The sequence below is a fragment of the Anabrus simplex genome, chromosome 11, assembly GCF_040414725.1.
Source record: "Anabrus simplex isolate iqAnaSimp1 chromosome 11, ASM4041472v1, whole genome shotgun sequence".
In the NCBI taxonomy this organism is placed as follows: domain Eukaryota; kingdom Metazoa; phylum Arthropoda; class Insecta; order Orthoptera; family Tettigoniidae; genus Anabrus; species Anabrus simplex.
Window position 1 is genome coordinate 17,772,581 of NC_090275.1, and position 22,065 is coordinate 17,794,645.

General features: G+C 38.2%; 1 protein-coding gene across 1 annotated transcript in view; it reads left to right on the forward strand.

Annotated features, from left to right (window-relative positions):
* Positions 1-3,590: 3,590 nt before the first annotated feature.
* The window catches only part of LOC136883486 (breast cancer metastasis-suppressor 1-like protein), a 36,841-nt gene continuing 18,366 nt past the window's right edge, over positions 3,591-22,065 (forward strand). The window contains exons 1-2 of the mRNA XM_067155831.2: positions 3,591-4,041; positions 16,555-16,645. Coding sequence (XP_067011932.1) covers positions 3,912-4,041; positions 16,555-16,645 — 221 coding nt within the window. The 5' untranslated portion in view covers positions 3,591-3,911. The remainder of the gene's footprint in view (positions 4,042-16,554; positions 16,646-22,065) is intronic.

Genomic DNA, 22,065 nt, shown 5'->3' on the forward strand with positions numbered 1-22,065 from the left:
AATTGCCAGTGATGCACCAACCTGCCTGAAAAAGCACTCTTCCTTATACAGAAGAATTAAAACCAAACAGCCTTAAAGTACTAAATGCAACCATTTTCTTTGCTGCTATTGCCCAGCTGCAATCAGCTGTCATGGAGGCAATGTTCATATAGTCCCCAATAAAGTTCACAGAATGCCTTGCCACAGGGTTACCATATTGGATGAAAACAAAAAACGCAGAGTTTGAAACAGACAGGGTGCCTCTACCAGGTTGAACTAGCAGTCAACACATTGTATCTCCTGTGCTAATAAAGGTAATTCATTAATCTTTAATTCACATTCATGCAGTGTCCAGACCAATCTCTCTCCTACACTCCCTTCCGAGACGCTCTTTTCGATGGTCCTGGCGCATTGCCCGCACAGCAAGAGAAAGATGTCATTTAGTAGCTATAACCTATCTTTCACATTTGTCACAGGCCAACGTATAATGCACCTATGTTGGCAAGCCCGTACAGTGCACTGGGAGGTCATTGGAGCTGCTGTCATGTTGGATACGTACCCTATAATTCACGAACTGGCAACTTAAGTTTTACCGAATGAATTAACACAACTCCACCACAGCTGTGTAGTTTCTCAGAGGCAATGCAGTGTTAAAAATTATGCTCTGAATCTCTCTTGCAGAACGTGGTCAACACTGAACAGAATCAGACAAAATCATGTTAGATGTGCTGACCTGTTGTACAAGCGGGGGGGGGGGGAATTCTGAGCCCAATATACAAATGTGGATTTCCCAGACAAACTATCAAACATATTGTCGATGAATGTCCCATCTTTCCACTCCGGTAATTTTCTGAATTTCTCATATGTTACTCCACAGGCTCTATGATATGTACATAATTTAGAAATTAATGTAACTAATGTGTTAATTAACTATTTAATAATCATCCCCCAAATGCCCAACATATGTGGGGTAAGTAGTAGAAGCAGAAGAGGAAGAAGTAGAACAAGAAATGCCCAAGACCTGATATGGACGAGTGTGTCTTGTTAAACTGCATGGGCCTCGACAGGAGTTCCAACACTAATACCTGTAAACTCTGTAGACAAGCCCAAGGCAGAAATGAGATAAAATTCCAGTTCAGCCATACAATAACTCAGTTTTAACCAAGTGAGCTGGCTACATATGCAAGACCTGCATCTGGCGAGCCGAACCCGTTCTGGGATATCCCGGCACTAAAAGCCATACGACATATGCATAGTGCAACATTAAGCTTGCATTTTGGGGATGGCAGGTTCAAACAACACTGTCCATTGCTCTGAAGGTGATTTTCCATGGTTTCTCATTAATTTTCGCACTAGGCAAATGCTGTGCTTTAATCGAGACCATAGCCGCTTCTTTTCCGGTTCTACTCTTTTCCCATACTAACTTAAAAGTATGTGTAATTGTGATAACTCTATAGCAAGATTGAAAAAAAAAAAAAAATTTACTGCTTTCTTGAATTGAAATTAAGGATATGAGTCGATACTGATCATCTTCATGCAATCCATAAGATAAATAATCTTCTTGCAGGCTTTCCCAAACCAAATGGTTGTTAGTTACTTCTTATCAACTTTTACAATTAGCAGAGAGAGACCAGATATATTATCAGGCAACACAAGAAACTTACTTTCACACCATGTTACTAGAACTTTCTACATTAACTGCAGCATTTCCCACTTTGGCTAAGGTTTAATTGCCATAATAAATTAGGCAGGAATATAAACTATCATCCAATGAGTATCTGGTAGAGGTTACAGACGTCACCTATAGCTTGGTAAAAATGTACTTGCTGTTGGACAACTTTAAATACGTCGCATACAAATTGCCAACCTGAAATTAGCCTGACTGTGATCTGACTGATATTTGCTATAAAATGAAGTTTTATAAAGTGATAATGACCTGCAGTTGAATATATTTTATGCATTTTCTTTTTGTAACCTCAAAACTGACATATTCAATACTGTGTGTGGATTCAGCCCCACCCAACTATTCAAGATATCTTAAAGCAGGAGAGGAGAAAATTATGTGCTTGTCTTCCATAACTTTGACAATTTCATTTTCATACCAGTGTAATCATGTACCTTGTACAATACATAGTACAAATGCACAACTGATTGGCAAATGGACACAAAACTGGCTGTCCTAAAACCAGTATAACATGGAAGGATTGGTGGTTCTGAATACATTACAGAAAAGAATAAAGTTGATTTCATGAAGTGCAATACCAGACTTCCAAAATACATACCAGCAATTTCCTGCCTGACAATTTAAGAGAATGTTACAAAAAAATTCTGACAACTTCCACTGACAACATGCTGCACCTGCCAGCACATGAACCTATACAAACTCCTTTTAAATTTAAAAATGCACTTAACTTCACCGGAACAAGAACGTAAAAGAAGAAAATAGGCACAAAAGTATTTCTGCTAAACAAAAACATGATGAAATTCAGAAAGGTAATTCATCTGAGAACTCGGTCATTTAGTATATGAATTAATTAAATGTCAGTGGAGCCGGGTTATCATTAAAACAAGATGCATCATATGACCCAAGTGGATCAACGACAGCTGTACACTGTTGTATTTTAACCGTACACCAAACCAACTGAAAGGCAAGATTAGGCGTATTATCTTCGGCTCGGGTAAAAGTACATTAGCATTGACGCAGTATGAATTCTAAGGTCCTGTAATCTTTCCGCAACATACTACACAACATTGACTTCAGAAGGATGGCCAATGAAACACTGTTTGAAAGAAATGACATCAATACAAATACGAGAACAAACTCTGACACCTGAAGTTGCATTCTTTGTTTAATTTTATCGTACAATCCACGTGTTCGTTAAGCCTCGTTAAGAGGTCAAACATATCCAAGGACTTGTTTAGAGAAATCATAACAACGAAAAACAAATCACACTGAGCAATGCACGTTGTGTAAACTCAAAGGTAACGAATTTCGGGTTCATGTACATGGCAATATTCAAACATCTTACTTGCATGGCTGTCACTAAAAGAACGTCATCTAGAATTCAGGAGAATACAGAGCTGAAACACTGGAGAAAAAAATGAGTTCAGTAAACCACTAATCGTTAACACTAACTCTCTCAATTTCACTCACAAATTCCGCGTGAGAATTACGATAAATGACCATCCACGAAAATTTCTTTGTCGTAAGACATTTTTGGCGCTACACCACAGAATACTAACATAACATATATATATTATTCTTATAAGTTCCTTGAACAATCCAGGAACGATCGCGTTCGAGAGAGGGTGATTCGATGTTTACAAAAATATCGCAAACATGATAATCTTGAACTCGAAATTTACTACGATTAATTCCGAAACTCTTTCGCTCAAGGTCAATGTGGAACAATGGGTTCAATAGAAAATTAAACAGCATACCTCTGAGGCTTAGAGCAACCTCCGAATACTAGTATATCTTTTATTATGGTAAACGTTTGACTTACATGAAAAGTACATGTAATTGGTAAGATTGGATACCCTGCGCTATGTTGACGTTCTGTTGGTTTTTTTTTTTTTTTTTAATTGTACAATTTCGGCTGGGGCGGCGGTGGGGGACATTATCACATCAGCAGTTCTGCGGTTTAACCCGACAGTAAGATGTGTGGAGCAGAAGTGGTGCGAAGAGGAGTGTGCCGCACGTTGGAATTTCTAGCAAGCAGTGTTTGTTTTGGAATTCCCTGAAGAATTCATGCATTTAAATTTTTACTGTTCTTGTTTATGGTCAAGCATAATGTTTTAAGGGATGTAGTACATAGAGTATGAAGATACTGTGGAATCTGTGCGGTTGAATTGAAATTGAGCAGCTGTACGTCCCAGTATAGTTCAGGATATCATAAAATATAATAACACTGGAAGATAAGTATTAAATAATGCCTGGAATCAAAGATGAACGTGAAGATAGCGATGGAGAGGAGATGGAGCAAGAGTCCGGAGAGAGCGATAAGTCAACTTCGACCTGTGAAAGCAGCGATGCTCCTTCGGATTCTGATGATAGTTCAGGTTAGTTGAAACATTTTCCTTTTTTTTAAACATACACTTTTCAATTTCTGTTTTCGTAACACTTGATCTCGTTTTGCCCCGTACCAAAATAACAAACACTTGTAAGTTATTCACCATTCTATTACTCTGCCTTAAAATGTCATTGGCCTAAATCATAATATTGTTTGAAGAATCTGGCTGCTGCATATATGCTTAAGAATGAAGAGCTTGCCTCCCTTTTCATTGATTGTATATGTTGGAGAAAAACGATTTCCTTTCTACCTTGTTATTGTTAACAGAAAAGTGCACAAACAGATATTCTGGTCTCGTGAAACTGAACTCCTTCACTAGAAGGCCAAGTGTCCTTATTTCTCAGTGTCCTACTCTCCTTACAGGCTATCCTCTCTGGATCTCCTAAGTATTAGGCTTCTTTTCAGCCTGAAACTTATTGTAAAGTTTTTCAATTTGTTCCATGACACTCTCAACATTTCTGTTTCTGGTGGATGCTGAAGGCTATTCCAGATAGTTATGCTGCCTTCTAAAAAGGGGTTTAATAATCAGTGTTCTTAAACAATCAGAACTGCAATGGTGAAACCTGGCCCCCTCCAAAAGGTAAGACAGTTTGAAAGGTAACTCAGTTCTGACATTCACATTTTTTATTCCAATTTCCTTTCTGGTATCTTTGTTTCCCACTTAGTCTTTCTTTGTCTTTCCTATCACACTTCTGAGGAATATCATTTAACTTGCTTAAATTTACTCACCCCTCTTCATGTCACTGCCCAGGTCTCTGCTGCTTATGTCGATATGGGTGTCGTTTACAATACATGTAAGTATGGACATGTAAAGTGAATGCTTGGCCCAAGAACACCACGTGCATGCCTAGAAAGAAGGGTTGAAGGAAGAAGGGCAGTGGGAAGACCTAAGAAAAGATGGTTACACCAGCTGAGAGAGGATGTGGAGGGAATTGGGAGTCATTGGTGAGACAGAAGGCATTTCTGGACAGGCATCAGTGGCAAACACCACCCTACCATGCACGCTGGAGGGTTTCTATGATGATGATGATGATGATGAAATTAAGTGTGATTGAAAGAAAAGGTAGGACTCTTAAGCAGATCCATGAAGTCATGAGAAATGTATGAGAGAGTTTTTAAAAGTAATTGTGATTGGTGGAAAATAGTAAGGAAAAAAAATATAAGACCCACTACATTATAACAGAGAAATAAAGGGATTAGGAAGGGGGAACAAGTTAGAAAGAAACAGAGAAAGGAATAGTTGTGGAAGTAAGGAAAGATTGAAAGAACTTTCTAGGAATCTTTCAACAACGGTACAAGATAGGATCACCAAAACAACCACATTTCCCAAGAGACATCCCGCTGGAAACGTGGGAGCGGCATTTAAAAGCGTTCTACAAGCATACGAAACGCGACCCAATCTGAGGGAGGAAGATTACTCAACAATTGGCTGTGAACCTTTCACTGTGAAAGAGGTTGAACATTTAACGTTAAGAATTTCATATTTAGGTTCCGTATTGAAACAAGATTTGTAGAGGTAGAACAAGCGATAAATACGACGAAAAACAAAAAGGCATGTAGACCGGACGGAATATATTATGAAAATCTCAAAAGTACCGCAACTAACCTCAAGGAAATATGGACAAAACTGTTTAATGAATGTTTGAAACAAGGAAGTATTCCTCAAAATTGGAGAACTGCCACTCTTAAAGTACTGTATGTGTATGTTTAGTCCTCAGCACGAAGGCTGGTTGGGTCCTCAACAGCTCCGCCATCAGCTGTCATAGATGGCCTAGGCATCACTGAAGATGCGTACTAGGAAAATGAGGAGTGAGGTAGTTTCCCGTTGCTTTCCTCACCGAGCCAGAAGTTGCTATTATATATCAGTCTGCCAAGCCCACTGAAATGCATGCAACAACCAACCCTATGAGCAATATTTTCACACCATTCATAGCAGGGACTGGCTGCAGAAGGAATGGCATTACTAGCATCACTCATACCTCAGTCACTTTCATTTTGTCAAAGCCAAGGATAAAGCTGAGACAGATTAATGAAAGTAACAAGATTGCTCTAGCCCATACCAGAAGACATAGTGTACTGTAAACACTAGGTCCCGCCAGCAAAGGCATCTTAAAGTACTATACAAAGGAAAAGGAGACACGGAAGATCCAAATTCATATCGTGGCATAGCCCGAGAATGTACAGCTTTGAAAATACTAACTAGCCTACTAACAGACCGTTTATACACCCTAGTAGAGAGAGCAATAGCAGAAGAACAGTTTCGATTCACAAAGGGAAAGTCAACCTTACAGGCAATACAATGTCTATTAGAAGATATAAAAGACGCATTAAGAATCCCTGAAGGAAAGCTACATGCTGTCTTCGTAGACTACAAGAGGGCTTTTGATTTATTAAACAGGACTATGATCATTGAAAAACTACATCACAAAAATTTTGAGGAACATTCTGAATAACAACATGATACAGATAGATGACAATGTGGACGTGTCAGACTCACTAGAGCAGAAGATTGGCGTATTACAAGGAGATCCAATCAGCCCCTTGCTGTTCAATATTGCAACTGCGGACATTTCCAGGATCATTACTTCAGGAAATGTGAAAATATATGCATGCGCAGACGACATGGTATTGGTGTCTCGTGAAATTAAAAAAACCTTCAAAAACCATTCAATAAACTTACATCATGGGCTACACGCAATGGATTGCAACTAAATGAGAAGAAAACGGTGACAATGACTTTCAGGAAAGGTGGCAAGCCAGCAGCCAGTGATATAATGTACCACTAACAGTTGTATTACAGTTTAAGTACCTTAGATTAACAGTACAGACAAACGGAAACACGTTCAGCTACCACATCAAGGAAAAAGTGGCAATTGCCATATCTGCCATGAACAGCATCCAGAATATGCAGAAAATTTCATTGGAAACTGCGTTGAAAGTGTTTTAGCAAAAGATCTCACCGATATTAACCTACGGCCTGGCACTAATCTGGGAACAACTGAAAAAGAAAGACATCAAAGAAATTGAAAAGGTAAAAGCTAGATTTCTGAAAAAAGCATTGGGAGTGTCTAAGTTTACCCCATCACGCTTGGTCTACCTGCTTGCCAGATAACCCTTCTATATTGAAGATCTAAGGCTTGAATTATCATTGCCCACGTCGGGAGCATACCAGAGCCTATTAAAGGAACTTCAGGACAAAAGGGAAGATATATGGCTAGATTTCTTCTCCACAGACGCGATGATCAACAGGGAATGGATAATGGCTAACTATGAACTGAGGCACACCATGACTCGCTTTGCGGTCCATGGTTTCTACCACAAAATCTGCAAGAGGGATACCTACCATGACCCCAGTGAACTGTGCCAGTGTAAACTCTGTGGCGATCAATGTGATAGATACCATGTGATAAAATGCAAAAGCAGACAAATCTCGCTGACAAAATTCTGCAATAGTTAAGTGCTATATAAACTATAGAACTATACATTGACCACTATGGTTATAACTGTATTATTATATGGCCATTGGCTGCATTAAATATTATTATTATTAATTTAGAAAAAAAATGTCTGCTAAGAATAATGGCATTCATATGAATTTTAAGGGAAGATAGAAGGGTATGTAGGCCTATAAGTACGTTAAAGCAGGAACAGGTTTCAGAAATGACATTCCAGGAATTGTTAATGGACAAGGGTTTACACGAGACAGAAGTATTTAATCAGCACTATGTAAAGATAGTTGGTCATTAGGACGTATTGATTCAGGAGGTAGCAAAGTTCTGAAATTTACCGATGATAAAGATATTTACAAACAGATACTAAAGTTGAAAACTAAAGAAGCAGCTGGAAGTGAAAAGATATCTGGGGGTATATTAAAGGCGATAGTTTAGGGTATAGAACAGACAAACGGAAACACGTTCAGCTACCACATCAAGGAAGTACTTATTTGATTACTGTTTGCATGAAGATGATGATGATGATGACTGTTGTTAAAAGGGGCCTAACAGCCAGGTCATCGGCCCCCTGGGTTTGCATGAAGGAGCTATACCAAATGTACAGAGAGTTGCTATAACTTACTATAACTTGTACAAAGGAAGTGATAAACATAAAGTGGGTGTGGCTTTAATTAAGGTACAGCCCCAGCATTTGCCTGGTGTGAACATGGGAAACCATCTCCAGAGACGCTGACAGTGGTATTAGAACACATCATCTCCCGAATTCCAAGATTGTATAAAAAGGAAGTTGCCTAACACGGAAATACGAAGTGGAGAAGAAGAGTGGGACAATTTAAGACAGACCTTTGTGGTAGCAGCAATTGAGGTACACGGAAAAACAAAAGGAAAGGTTAAGGGAAAAGAGACACGGTGGTTGACAGACAAAATAAAATAAAAGAAAGGAACAAGGCGAAGAAAGAAATGGATAAGGAAAAGCAAAAATCTTATCAGAGGGATGAGAATAAGATAGAAAGTTTACATGTGGGATACAAAAGATTGAAACTACAGGTAAAGAGGAGTATGTAGGAAGAAAAGGAGAAATGTTGGGGAGAGTTTACCAACAAAATTGAGCAAGATAGTCGAGAAAATCATAAACTGTTATACAGAGTAATAAAATCGAAAAGAATAAATCGAGAAAAATTCAAGGCTTTAGAGAGAAGATGGATCAATAGTAGGCCTACATGGCGAAAAAGGTCTTCAGAAGGTGATGTCATAGTATTTTGAAAAACTTTATAACGAAGATGACTGCTCGGAGGAAGGAGATAAAAAATGGAAATAATAGACGGAGAAAAAGAAGAGAACCCGATAATATGGTTGGAACTTGGAAGTGCAGTGAAAGCAATGACCGAAGTTAAAGCAAGTGGAAAAGACTAATTCAATGCTGATATGATTAAGGCAGCAGGAAGCATTGGACTACAGTGGCTGTACCAAACCCTTAATGCCATATGGAAGGATACCTGAAGATTGGCAACAAGGAAGCATTGTACCATTGTTCAAAAAAGGAAATAGGAAGAAATGTGAAAATTATAGAGGTATAACCCTATTATCACATGGGCTAAAAATAATGGAGAGAGTCATAGACAAAAGACTGAGGGATACAATAGAAACACAGTTAGAGGAAGAACAATATGGCTTTAGACCGAATAGATCAACAATAGACTTGATATTTACAGTGTGAACGATAATGGAAAAGCATTTGTAAAGGAACAAGGAGATCATATTCGTATTTTTGGATTTGGAAAAAGCTTATGATACAGTTAAGAGAAAACATGTATGGGAATGCCTACTGAAAAGGAATGTACCAAAATCATTAATTAACAAGATAAAAATGTTGTATCATGAGAGCACCGCCATCTCGATCCTCCTATACTGCCTGCTCTATGGGAGGTTTTTTCCGAATAGGCTGCGACAAAAATTGTCCGCTAGATGGCAGGTATAGATGCACAAAGTTCTTAATGCATTATTATGATGACAGCCTACAAAAAACTATGCAGTATAGTCATATGTTCCCTGAAGTTCGTAAATTACATCAGTAATATTAAATATCGGTAAAATTACTTATATGAAGTCGCAGTGGGCCACTTTGTCACAATTTAAAGATTTTTCCTTGACAAAGGCTTGGAGTGATACACTGGGCGGTTAACATTTTGTGTTCTTGCCAACACAATATCAGTTAATACAGGTCTTAAGAACTTGGTTTGCTGACATTCTTTGACGTGACACTGTAACAGAACACATTCTGAAAGGGAAGAAGTAGCAAGTCCTCGTATTACGCTCATGAGTTTGAAGGACTTCCGACAGTAGGGCTTCACCAGAGAAAGGTCGGTAGATGCAGAATGGGTCTCGGCCCACAAGTGGCCACGTCTGGTCCGTGGTCCAACAGCTCTGCACTCTGACCGGCCATCCAAGCAGAGGAGGGGTGGCCACGGCTCTACGCCTCTCGCATTTGGGAGACGGGACAGGGCTGGACCTCACAGCTGGCCCCAACCGTCGGCTGTCCTGATTTTCCATTCTCCGGCACTAAGGCGAATGCCGGTACAGTTCCTAGTATAGGCCACAGCCATCAATGCCCTCACCTTCTCCGAGCATCTCCTTCGCCGCAACAAATCTCCCGGCCTGAGAGATGGCGAGCCCCCCCCCTTCAGGGAAGGAATGAAAACCAGAGCAACAAAACAAGGTTTTGAGTATCGATGTCCTCCCCTGTCCTGATGCATAATCAGTTCCATTTATTGGTGTCGAAGCTCTATGTAGAGAGATGTTGCTGACGGAAATGTCACACTCCATCACCTTTTCAACAATATGACCCTAGTACCTGCAAATTAGAGTTTGATTTTCTGTTTATAGATTTATTGGGACATTATCATTTGGATACTTGAGGTTGTCCAAAATGTCTAAACTTGAAGGCTTTTTTTTTTCTTTCTTGTTTGTCCGTCACAATTCTTATCACAGGGTATCCACTATCCTCCACGGCTTTAATCACTTTCTGAAATAAGGTGTAAAGGCGGCGGAGGTGAGAGTAATCCGAAGATGTCAAACTACTTCCTTTATTAGGACCTTGCCTAGATATAGCCAGCGGGCGAGTTGGTCGTGCAGTCAGGGGCGTGCAGCTGTGAGCTTGCATCCGGGAGATAGTGGGTTCAAACCCCACTGTCGGCAGCCCTGAAGATGGTTTTCCATGGTATCCCATCATCACCATAAGACCTATCTGTGTTGGTGCAACGTAAAGGAAATAGCAAAAAGAAAAAAGAGAAGATATAGCCGACTGCCACTCTTCTCTTCATTCACCTCTAGGCGCTATTTTATGGAATTGTATTTCTTTGGGCTGCAAACCACCTTGACAAGATTTGCAAAATGCTACACAACAGATGAATATTTCAAGGAAAAAAATATGACGTTTTAGTTCTACAAAAAAAAAAAAAAAAAAGACTTGCACAAACGAAAGAAATAAGTACACTTTAAAAGAACTTTGAAAATATCTATAAGCATAATATGATTAATTTATTTCACAGTTCTATACAAAATATCACTTGTACAGACGGAAGTGGACAGGCACGTTTACTCATTGTATGAAATAACTCAGCTTTTCATAAACATACATGCATCAATAACACAATGCAACACCCACACTGACCACGAAGATTATGCGCCTACTACTGCACTCTTACGGCGACTTTAAGAAATATTGGTATTCGCGCCTTTCTGTGTTAAACTAGTGGCATAAAGCAGGCAGTATAGGAGGATTGAGACGGCAGTGCATGAGAGTAAAAGCAGTGTACAAGTGGGGAGTGGTGACTGAAACATTTTATGCAAAAGAAAGGTCTCAAGCAAGGATGTTCACTGTCACCATTATTGTTTATTATATTGATGGATGAAATCATAAAACGTGTAAAACAGGGTATCAGTAGTGATGAAGTGAATGCTTTGGTGTTTGCAGATGATGTGGTGATTTGGGGAAAGGGAGAAAAGGAAGTACAAAGGAGACTGTACATTTGGAATGAAAACCTGGAGTAGTTTAGAATTGGTAATTAGTAAAAAGAAAACTGTAGTCGTGCACTGTGGAAAAGAGAAAAAGAGAAGCCAAGTGAACATAGACGGAGAACTGTTGGAGAATGTAGAACACTTTATATATCTGGGTAGCATTATTAATGGAAGTAATGAAATCAACCCTGAAATTAATAACAGACTAAGTAAAGGTACAACATTTTATCATCAAGTCAGAGAGCTTTTATGGGATGACAAAGTACCCAAGAGAACAAAATTAACATAATATAAACAGTATTCCATACCAGTTGTAACATACGAACTAGAAACGCTTGTAACTAATAAGAGACAAGATAGTAAGATCCAAGCAGTAGAAATGAAATTTTTAAGAACATTGGTTAAAGAAACAAGAAGAGATAGAATTCAAAGATGCCCCATTAAAATCAGAGAAGAGTTAAATATAGAACCATTGGTACAGAACATAAGTACAGAAAGCAAGACTGAGATGATTCGGGCATGTGAAAAGAATGGGAAAGGAATGGGTAGCAAGAAGGGAATTGGAAAGAGAAGTTAAGGGAAAGAGACCAGTTGGAAGACCGAGAAGAAGGTGGGTGGATCATATTTGGAAGGACATTAGACGAGCTGGATTGGATGTGGCGGAAGTAATGGAGCAGGAAAAGTGGAAGGACAGAAAGGAGTGGAGGCGGCTTGTTAACCACATCTGGGCGACTGGAGTGGGACATTGATGATCTCCTGAATGCAATTTTCTTTATCTAGTTTGATTAGTCGGCTGTATTCAGCCTTTATATTGTGGTCAAACTCTTATATTAGCTGTTTAATGTGGCTCTGTGGGTCCTGAAGGTTCTAAATCCTGTCCCCCTCCTGAACGCGATTCATATTTGACTACTTTCTTCATGTGTTTTTCCATGTTGTATGTGTGAAGTTACTAGACACCTTTTCCTATCCTAGTTGTGAAATAATTACTCTTTATCACACAACTGAAATAATACACAGTACAGTAGATTCATGGTAATTCAAGCTAATTGGGGCTGACACTTTCTTGAATTACTAAGACTTGGAATGCAAAGAGTAGCCTAGTACAGTACATGAACAAATGTTTATTGAGTAAGAAAACAAAATTATAAAACATAGGACGTATGTATTAAATATGGGCTGATATTACCACATTTAAAAGAAAAAATATTCTTAAATCCAGAGTTTTTCCTATTAAAATAGACTCGTTTTTGAGCAGCAATTTACCATCTTCAAGGAAGCACCGTGTCAATCAGCGTAGCTTGTGCTTGCTGCTCGACGAAACTCAATGCCACATGTAGTAGGCTATGCAAAACCCTCGGCGCGGGTCATCAGGCACATCACTGGTACAGGCTTTTTCAGGCACTACTTCATCGACACTGCCATCAGCAGGTTCACTCATTTCAACAATTAAAATTTCAGTCAGTTTAAACTTTTCATCACTGTTCAGGAATGTATAAATGGGGTTTTAGCGTTTTACTATAATTTGTAAAAGTTAAATTTTTAGCAAGACCCACTGGAATTACTGGAATTCTGCTGTATCTAAAGGTAGTCACATAGTGTAGACATTGCTAGTGATTGTACATAAATAATTAGGACTACCAGCTAATGTCCAGGGTAATCACCATATGCAGTACAGAGCACAGGTATCTGGAGATATGCAGCTTACAGTGCAATCTCTACAGCTGCTGAGAATTTGTCACGGGGAATCAATAAAGTGTAAACACTATGTACGTTGTCTTGCAGATGCTCAATTGGGTTCAAGTTCTGAGGATTTGTAGGCTTGTTCATACTCGCCCAACCACTGCATAGTATTTCTGTCTGTACGAAATGTTGCATTCTTCTGCTAGGAGATTCCATCTGGCTCGGTGAAGACAATTAGTGTATATGAGTATTCATGATCTGAAAGGATGGATTCAGAACTGAATCAACCGAGAATGCTTTCCACATGGATGAGTGGTCCCAGAGAAAACATTCCCTAAAACATAACTCTGCCTCCACCAACTTGTGTTCTTCTAGCAATGGTTGCTGGTTATTTGACCCCACTTTTTTCTGTACGACACATTCGATGTAATTGAAGGTGAATATTAGCTAATCAGCAGAGGTACAATTCCCGTAGACCTACTGCAGTGCAGATTGAGCTGTTTCCATCGTTACACCTTCGTTAACATAGGTTCATTTTGTCTGTTCCTCTGTAGCATGTTGGTTGGCCCTCACATGCACACATTTACCTCTCACATCAATAGCACCTGGTGTTCTGCTATTTCCACGTTGCTTATTCCCAGTAGTGCCATTTGTGCACTCGCAAATATAGTTGCTATAGTAGCAAGCAGTATACAAAGGAAGGTGTGATAAACATGAAGCAAATAATTACAGGCCAGTCAGCTTGACATATGTTGTGTGTAAGCTCCGTTAAAACATTCTTTCTGATTATATGAGGTGCATTAAAGTTATAACACTTCCGATTTTTTTTCTCAGAACTGGAAACAGATAGAAACATGTGGTTTGTTTTAAAATAAGCAGGCAGTGTTTGTTAATGCATGACAGAGATGGCAGAAAGAACCCTAGCGGTACTTATTGATACTTAAAAGGGCTATGAAATTCATCGCCAGATGAGTAAGACATGTGTTGATGGTATCATCGATTTGCATTTCTGCATTTGTGGGTGCAACAGTTCAAAGAAAGCAGAACTTAGTGTGACAACAAACCAAGACAATCTTGGCCTCGCACAAGCCGGTCTGATGATATGATCAAGCAAGTGGAGAAAGTTGTTTGAGGATCACCAAATGATTGTGGAACAGAGGAGTAAGGGATTGGAATAAATTATCAAGGGAAATGTTCGATAAATTTCTGAGTTCGTTGAAAATCTTTAAGAAAAAGTTGCGTAAACCATTATAATTAAATGTAAATATGGGGTAAACAATTGATAGGGAATCTGCCACCTGGGCGACCGCCCTAAATGCAGACGTTTGGAAGAGATCGCCTCCAAAGTTGGCATTTCCATGGGATCAGCGCGCACAATCCTGCACGACGACCTGAAAGTGCGAAAAGTGTTCTCCAAGTGGGTGCGAATTTGACTCAGCAGTTTCTTTGTGATTTCTCATGCTCCCTAGTGACTTTTGGCTGTTTCAAACGATGAAAGTCACTCTCCGTGGTCATACTGTTATTGCATCAGCAATTTTCCAGTCATCAAACAGACCCCTAAAGAAGTGTTCACAGTGGCCATTGAATCATGGCATCGACGTCATGAAAAATACATATGTCTGCAGGGAGATTACGTTGAGAAGTGACGCAAGTTTCATAGTTCTTGTGTGATTAGTTGCTGAGAAAAAATTGGAGGTGTTATTACTTGAATGCACCTTGTATTAAACGTTTTTGAATATATGCACTGGTTTGGTGAAAGGCAGTTTAGGTTTAGGAAAGGTTATTCCAGTGAGGCTCAACTTGTAGGATTCTAGCAAGATATAGCAGATATTTTAGATTCAGGAGGTCAAATGGACTGTATCGCTATTGACCTATCCAAAGCCTTTGACAGGGAAGGCTATTGACAAAAATGAGTGCTATTGGACTAGGCAAAAGAGTGATTGAATGGGTGTCTAAATTTGTAAAAAAAAAAAAAAAAAAAACTCAGAGAATTAGAGTTGAAGCATTATCTGATGCAATATTATTGGACCTTTGTTTTCTTATATATATAAGTGAAGAATTGGATTTTTTTTTTTTTTTTTTTCTTTCTTCAGATTATGTCACACTGTATGCAGTAATAAATTAGGTACAGGATTATGACTGCAAATAGACCTAGTCAAACATGTGAGATGGGCAATAGGCAGTGGTATGGTGGTAAGCAGAGTAAAAAGTCTGGTTGTGAGTTTCACCAAGTTAGAGGGGAAATACTCTGAGTTTTGATTACTGTGTTGATGGGGTGGTAGTAACTCATGGGGATCACTGTAATTACTTAGGTGTTAATTTAAGGAAAGATCTTGATTGGGGTGATCACTAAACAGGATTGTAAATAAAGGAAAGGGTATAGGCCTAGATCTCTTTGTACGGTTATGAGTATGGCTCTAGGGCATGGGACCTCACCAGCATTACTTGATTTGAGAACTGGAAAAGATCCAAAGGGAGCACAATTTGTTCTGGGTGGTTTACAACAAACGAGTAGTGTTACAAAAATGTAGCAAACTTTGGACTGGGAAGACATGGGAGTAAGGAGATGAACAGCTCTACTAAGTAGAATGTTCTGATCTGTCATTGAAGAGATGGCTTTGAATGACAGTCGAATAAGCTTGAGTGGAGTTTTTAAAAGTAGGAAAGACCATGAAGATGAATACAAAATCAAGAGGACAAATTAAGGAGAGGTACTAGTTTATAGGAAGTCTTATTCGGGATTGGAATAATTTAGAAAGATGTTTGATAAACTTCCATCTTTTTTTTGGTACCATTTAAGAAATGATTAGGTAAAAAACAGATAGGGAATCTGCCAGGTGGGTAACAGCCCTAAATACAGCTCAATGTTGATTGATTGATTGATTGATTGATTGATTGATTGATTGATTGATTGATTGATTGATTGACTGACTGATTGATCGATCGATCGATTGCAATACACCTTCACCTCAGCAGCACACGAGCAGTTCACACACACTCTGCTGTTTCGAAACACTGCCTCCCAAGGCTTGATAGCTGCTGATTCTCCCCGTTTCGAACTCTGAAAAATTAACCCTTATACGTATGACGACGACGATGCGTGATACAAGTATAGATGACCTATTGCGCATCCATCATGCCAGTTGGTGACCCATGACTTGCTTTATGAGCTACGTACTGCTGAGTCAAATGTGGGAGGTGATTGTAGTAATCTCATTGGTGTATAATACCTTGCATCCAAGATAATTAACAGCTATTAAGTGGCTTTGTTGTTTCAAGATGATCAGGCCTAGAAACTTTATGTATTGTTGGTAGCTATATAAAATTGTGAAATTGCATTGTTTTCAATATAGAAATGGACGAGGAGGAATGTGAAAGGAGGCGGAACGAGTGTGTGGAGAATCTTGTCGACCTTGAGAGGCAGTTTACACTTCTACGTGAACAGTAAGTATAACCTAACATTGGTAGTGTATAACAAATGAAGCTTTTTTTACCTTTGGTGTAACTTATACATGGTATAGGAAAACCCCATAGGGGACAAAACTTCAGCAATGAATTCTTCAGATAGAGAGAAGAAAATATTATAACAGTATAGGTCCAGAAATGCATAATTATACATACAGTAGTGCACTCCAGCATATCTTAATTGCTAAAATTAAAACCAAGATGATTCTTACAATTGTTATGCGTACCCATATTGCTGATAAATTGATGTTTATGTGATTATGTCTGTATCACCACAAATGATTCCCATATTCCCACTTACAAGTTTTGTCTAAGGTTTGTTTAAAATTTCATACATGATGTTGCTCCCACACTTTATAGCCTCGTGCCTGCACACATTTTGATGCACGGTTTCATGACGTATGTTAACAAATGAAATTGTAACAATAATATCTGTTGGCGTGCATTTCAATAAAGTCTGATAATATAACTTCTAAGCGTTTCTGTCTATGAAACATGAATACAAAACTTACACTGAAAAATATCTGTAAGAAATTAAGTTATGAGTGGAATGACATGTTTTGTTATATGAGAACATTCTCGGATTTTAACAAATCACCTGTAGTCATGCTTACATATTATGTGTAAAATTGTTTACATAGTATAAACTTGTCACTGATTGTGAATTGGTGATATTATGAAACAAATGAGATAAATTGTGGATCTAGAGGCCCTTTTGGTGGCATTTGGTACCAAAGAAAGCTGTTCGCAGATAAGTACACAAACTGTCTCGTTTTTTACGGGTGTTTTGTAGTGTTGTTACATTTGTATTCGACAGACTGAATAGCTTATCAGTCATATTAACCGAGTCGACACTGAAAACAAAAATGGCTTTATTCTAAACCGAAAAGAAATACTAAGAACTCAGTGGTTCCTTCCCCGTACATGAGAAATCCATTCCTGAAGTTTTACGTACGAATTTCCTTCCACCCTGTGAATAACCAACACCACTTAGATACAAGGCCTTAGCTAGAAACTAGATGGCCGACAGTAGAGGCCGTCACAATAACATCTTAACATTTTGATTTTATTTGATTTGGCCACTTACCTGTCAAAATAATGACCCCCCTCTTTCTTTCATGCACAAGTACACCTTCAGAAGGTTAGGGAGTTACGGGAATAGAAGAATAGCAAAATTCATAATAAATGTTTAATTTTGTCCTCCACCCACAAGAAATAAAAAAAAATATTGAAAGCAACAAGACTCTTATTTACAAAAGTGCAGACTTGCATGAAAGTCAGCCATGACAAAAACCTTTTTCTTCCTTGTCAATACATTCTTTGACATGGAACTTTCTTTTGAATAATTATTATTTTAGAAAAATGTGTGTACTGTCACATGCACCCTCCCTTTGATCATTTACATAAGAAACTCAGTTTCCACATCTGAATATAATTTTGCTACCATGAGATAATTATGTTCTATTACATTGATAACAAAAATTTTGGGAAACAAAAGCCTACCCAGTGAAATTTTCTGTAACGAGGATTCCTTTACAGTGCTTACATTTCAACTATTTTGTAACACTGTAAGAACAGTATTCTACTGTATAGACTAAGATTTTTATTACAATTATCAGTATCCTGAAAACTTACATTTACCTTTATGCTCTTATACTATGAATTACCAACATTAACTAGGCAGAGGAGCAACTCGTAGAACTCATTTACTTCAATCTCCCCAAATTAGGATTACCGTATTCTGAAACCCAAAATGACGACACCCTCAACGGGATTGATCGCCACGCTCTTAGGACTGTTGAATCCCGAATGAAACATTATTAGTTCAATTATATGTTGTCAAATTAGTCGCTTTACTTGATGAACTTGCACCCTTAACACACTTCACCTCCTGTGTTTCTCCGTCTTCAAGTGAAGTTCCAGGTTGCTGGCGCCATGATTTGCAATTGATACATAGGTCCCTGGGCAGCAAGTCATACATTCTGCTTTCCATTCTACTCTTCCAGGAGGGGCCGATGACGTAGATGTTAGGCCCCTTTAAACAACAAGCATCATCATCACTCTTCCAGGACAAAAGGTTGGGTATTTTTCTCTGAGTTCTTCCATATAATGTACATTTCCTCTTTGGCACGATGGGAAATCATCTTAAACAAAAAAGAAACAAAGCATAATCAAAATGCATTGTTCAGCTTTTAAAAAGTCTTAACTTACAAAATAAAACATTGTTTCTCTGCCGTACATTCTGAAAATCAACTTCCCTAATATGATTTATTGGGTGAGGAATATGTAATTCAATGAAGATGTAGCTGGATGAATGCACTAGGTCACTCGAGTCTACATGTGTATTGCACAAACAAAAACTGTTAAGTGGAAACAGGAAGGAAGGAGAACCATCGCAGCTATCTCTAAGCTAGCTAAAAAGATTGATACATCGACTGTAAGTAAATATAGATGTTGATTCCCACAGGGAATATGAAATATTTGTCCTGAATGAGTAAATTTATAATACCAATTTAATGTTCCGTTATTGGACATTACACATTTTCCAGCTAACTCATTCTTGGTTGCCTGCGTTTCGCCCCTATGTGCTAAGTTGGGCTCATCATTTGGTACTTAGCACACCCACCAAGACACAAGGCTAGTGCATACTGTGGAGGCCACTGCATAGGCTACTGCTGGTGGCTTCAGGTAGCCCAAATTCATTCGATCTTTTGAGTCTGTGATGACTGTAGCATTAGGTTCTTTTCAACTTAAAACAACTGTCTCACAGAAATATTGAACTGTTCTCCTGCAAGCTGCCTATATTTGCCAAACCTGTCCTCCTAACAGGTCTATTTGAAATTTTCCTGATAGGACATATGAAAAATTAAGTTCTGATAAAAGATATTCTATAATCAACCATCCTTCAGTTGTCATTGTCAAAGCAGCCATTGAAGCGACTGAAAACATCAAGCTGTTGTTTATTCTTGCTCTTTTACATGGTGTTTTGACATTGACAACAGCCCACCAATCTGTCATTATTTTAATATGGAAGATTACACTTTTCACCTAACACATTCAGCCCTTTTATAACGTAATTGTTCTAATTTTACATTCTGATTTTCAAATTATGAAGGACTTACTGCTTTAAGAGACAGACCATAGCCAGTGACTAATAACAGTGGCTTCTGCCCTCACCTGTGCCCTGTCAAGGCTTTTCATGCTCAGGATAATATAATGTCTTCATTGTAAGAAAAGAAGCACATTGCACTGCACTATTATCTTCATCAGGAAAGTTCATACACATATTCTCATCCTTTCGATTTCACCATTTGAACACTCAAAAATAAAAAGTAGAGTGTCTGTCCTCATCAGCAGGATGCAGATAAACATATTTCAATTATTTTTCAGGTGAAAATAATTGTGTGCATTTTCTGTTTATAGAATTATTATCACTTACAACACAAACAACTTTAAGAACTTCAAACCCTGTTTCCTCTAATCCTGCAATAACTTATTATGGTAGCCTACACCATTCTCCAGTACAGTATTTGACAGGCAGTGAGCGTGTTACTTCCTTAAAATCAGATAACAAACTTGAAACCGTAAAACAGTAAGTACCTGTTGCTAATTGCTCACTATTGAATTCTTTGCTAACAATATTGCTACCGTTATTGTCCATGAATGGTTTAACATGAATTTCATCCACCATAAGCACAATGAACTTGTCATTATCACTGCCAGAAAATTTGTCCCTTGTGTACTTCAGAAAATTGTCATCGTGCTGTTCTATTCTAGGATCTACTTTTAAAGAAGAAGAAAGCATCCTGATGGTACATGGATGAAGCAGATACAATAAATTGAGATGTCTGAGGTATGCATAGTTATGGCCTAAATGGACTGCAATATTGAAGATAAAACCAGAAAGGAGGGACTATAACTCTTTCTCTCGTGTCACCAAAGTGCAGTTTGTTCAATCGTTAATTTAGGTTGTCCATTTATTCTCAGTTCCAACACACTGACCAGCTTCAAAACTAAACCTAAAATGTCATTAGTGCTGTTTGCTCTGTGAACCTCAGAATTTGTGTCAATTCAGCAATACTGTGTAATTTGGTGCTCTTATAGTATATACTTAACTGCAAAGTTTTGCTGGTAATTATAGAACTATTTCAGGTGCAGGGTTCAACAGGTTTAACTATTATTACATTTACACCTTTGTGGAGTATGTCCCATGTCTCACGTAGTTTAAGATTATTTAATTTGTCTTTCAGGTCAGTAAAATTTAAAAAAAATTATGTTCTTGTATAAATTCCATTCTACTTCATTCTCCTCAATTGCTGCCTGGTTATTTTCATTTTCTCTTCCCATCCCTTTAGGACCTTCCTGATATATCTTTGAACTATTAAGATATGCTGGACAATTTGGTAAAAGTGAAAGTACAGTACTTGGGATAAGTCTTGGAATCTGCAGTGGAACAATTATAAGCTGTCCACCCTTACAATGAAACTCAGTAAGTTTCCTTATTTCATTTGGATTTAAGTGTAATTCACAAGCCTGTAAGTACAATTAATCAATTAATATAACCTGAATGCATTTCACCACGAATATTAGAGATTAGATCCATCTGATCTAACCTATCCTGCCCTTTTTTTTTCATATATCTTATAACATCTCTTGATGATATTCATAGGCATAAAAGTACTACTCCCATTTATGCTTCAGTATGGTCCATAAGGAAATGTTATAATACCTGTTATGATTCTGTACAATTTGATATGTATGTAACAGTGAAAATGTAACATTCCTTCTTAAGATCGACAGTATTGACATGGTCATTTCTAATTTCCAATTACATACCACATACTAATCTTGACTGTCAAAGACAGGCTTACATAATAGTAAACATATAAATACAACAAAGACATAACCTAGTATCTAGTTAGTTACCACTGAATGCTTCGTTGGAATGAAATTATCACGCATTTTTTCCCGGAAACTAAAAAATCTGTCCTTTGCTCTTGGCATTGTAGTTTCCCCTAGAATTGGGCACGGAATGTTTTTAGATCATAATGATTATTATTTTGTATCACAAAACCCAGCATCACATTCACAATGCATTGTCTTGAATGTCCGCCATTTTTCTTTTAGTCTCAACACCTTGCACAGACCTTGTCATCTAGGTGGTGTTGGTATAACTATACCTGATAATCATTTGTGTTAATGCTCTGTAGAGTAAACCAACTCATCTGAAATTCTCTTCACCCCATCTTCCTCTCTTTCCATGGAAGACTGCATCCAGGGTAGATTGCTCCAAACACAGCCACTCCATCATGTGTTGAAAAGGTAGAGGATGAATGTGGGGTGGGGCTATTGTAGTGATTTGACATCATCCCATGCCAATCTTTCTCTGTCAATCCATC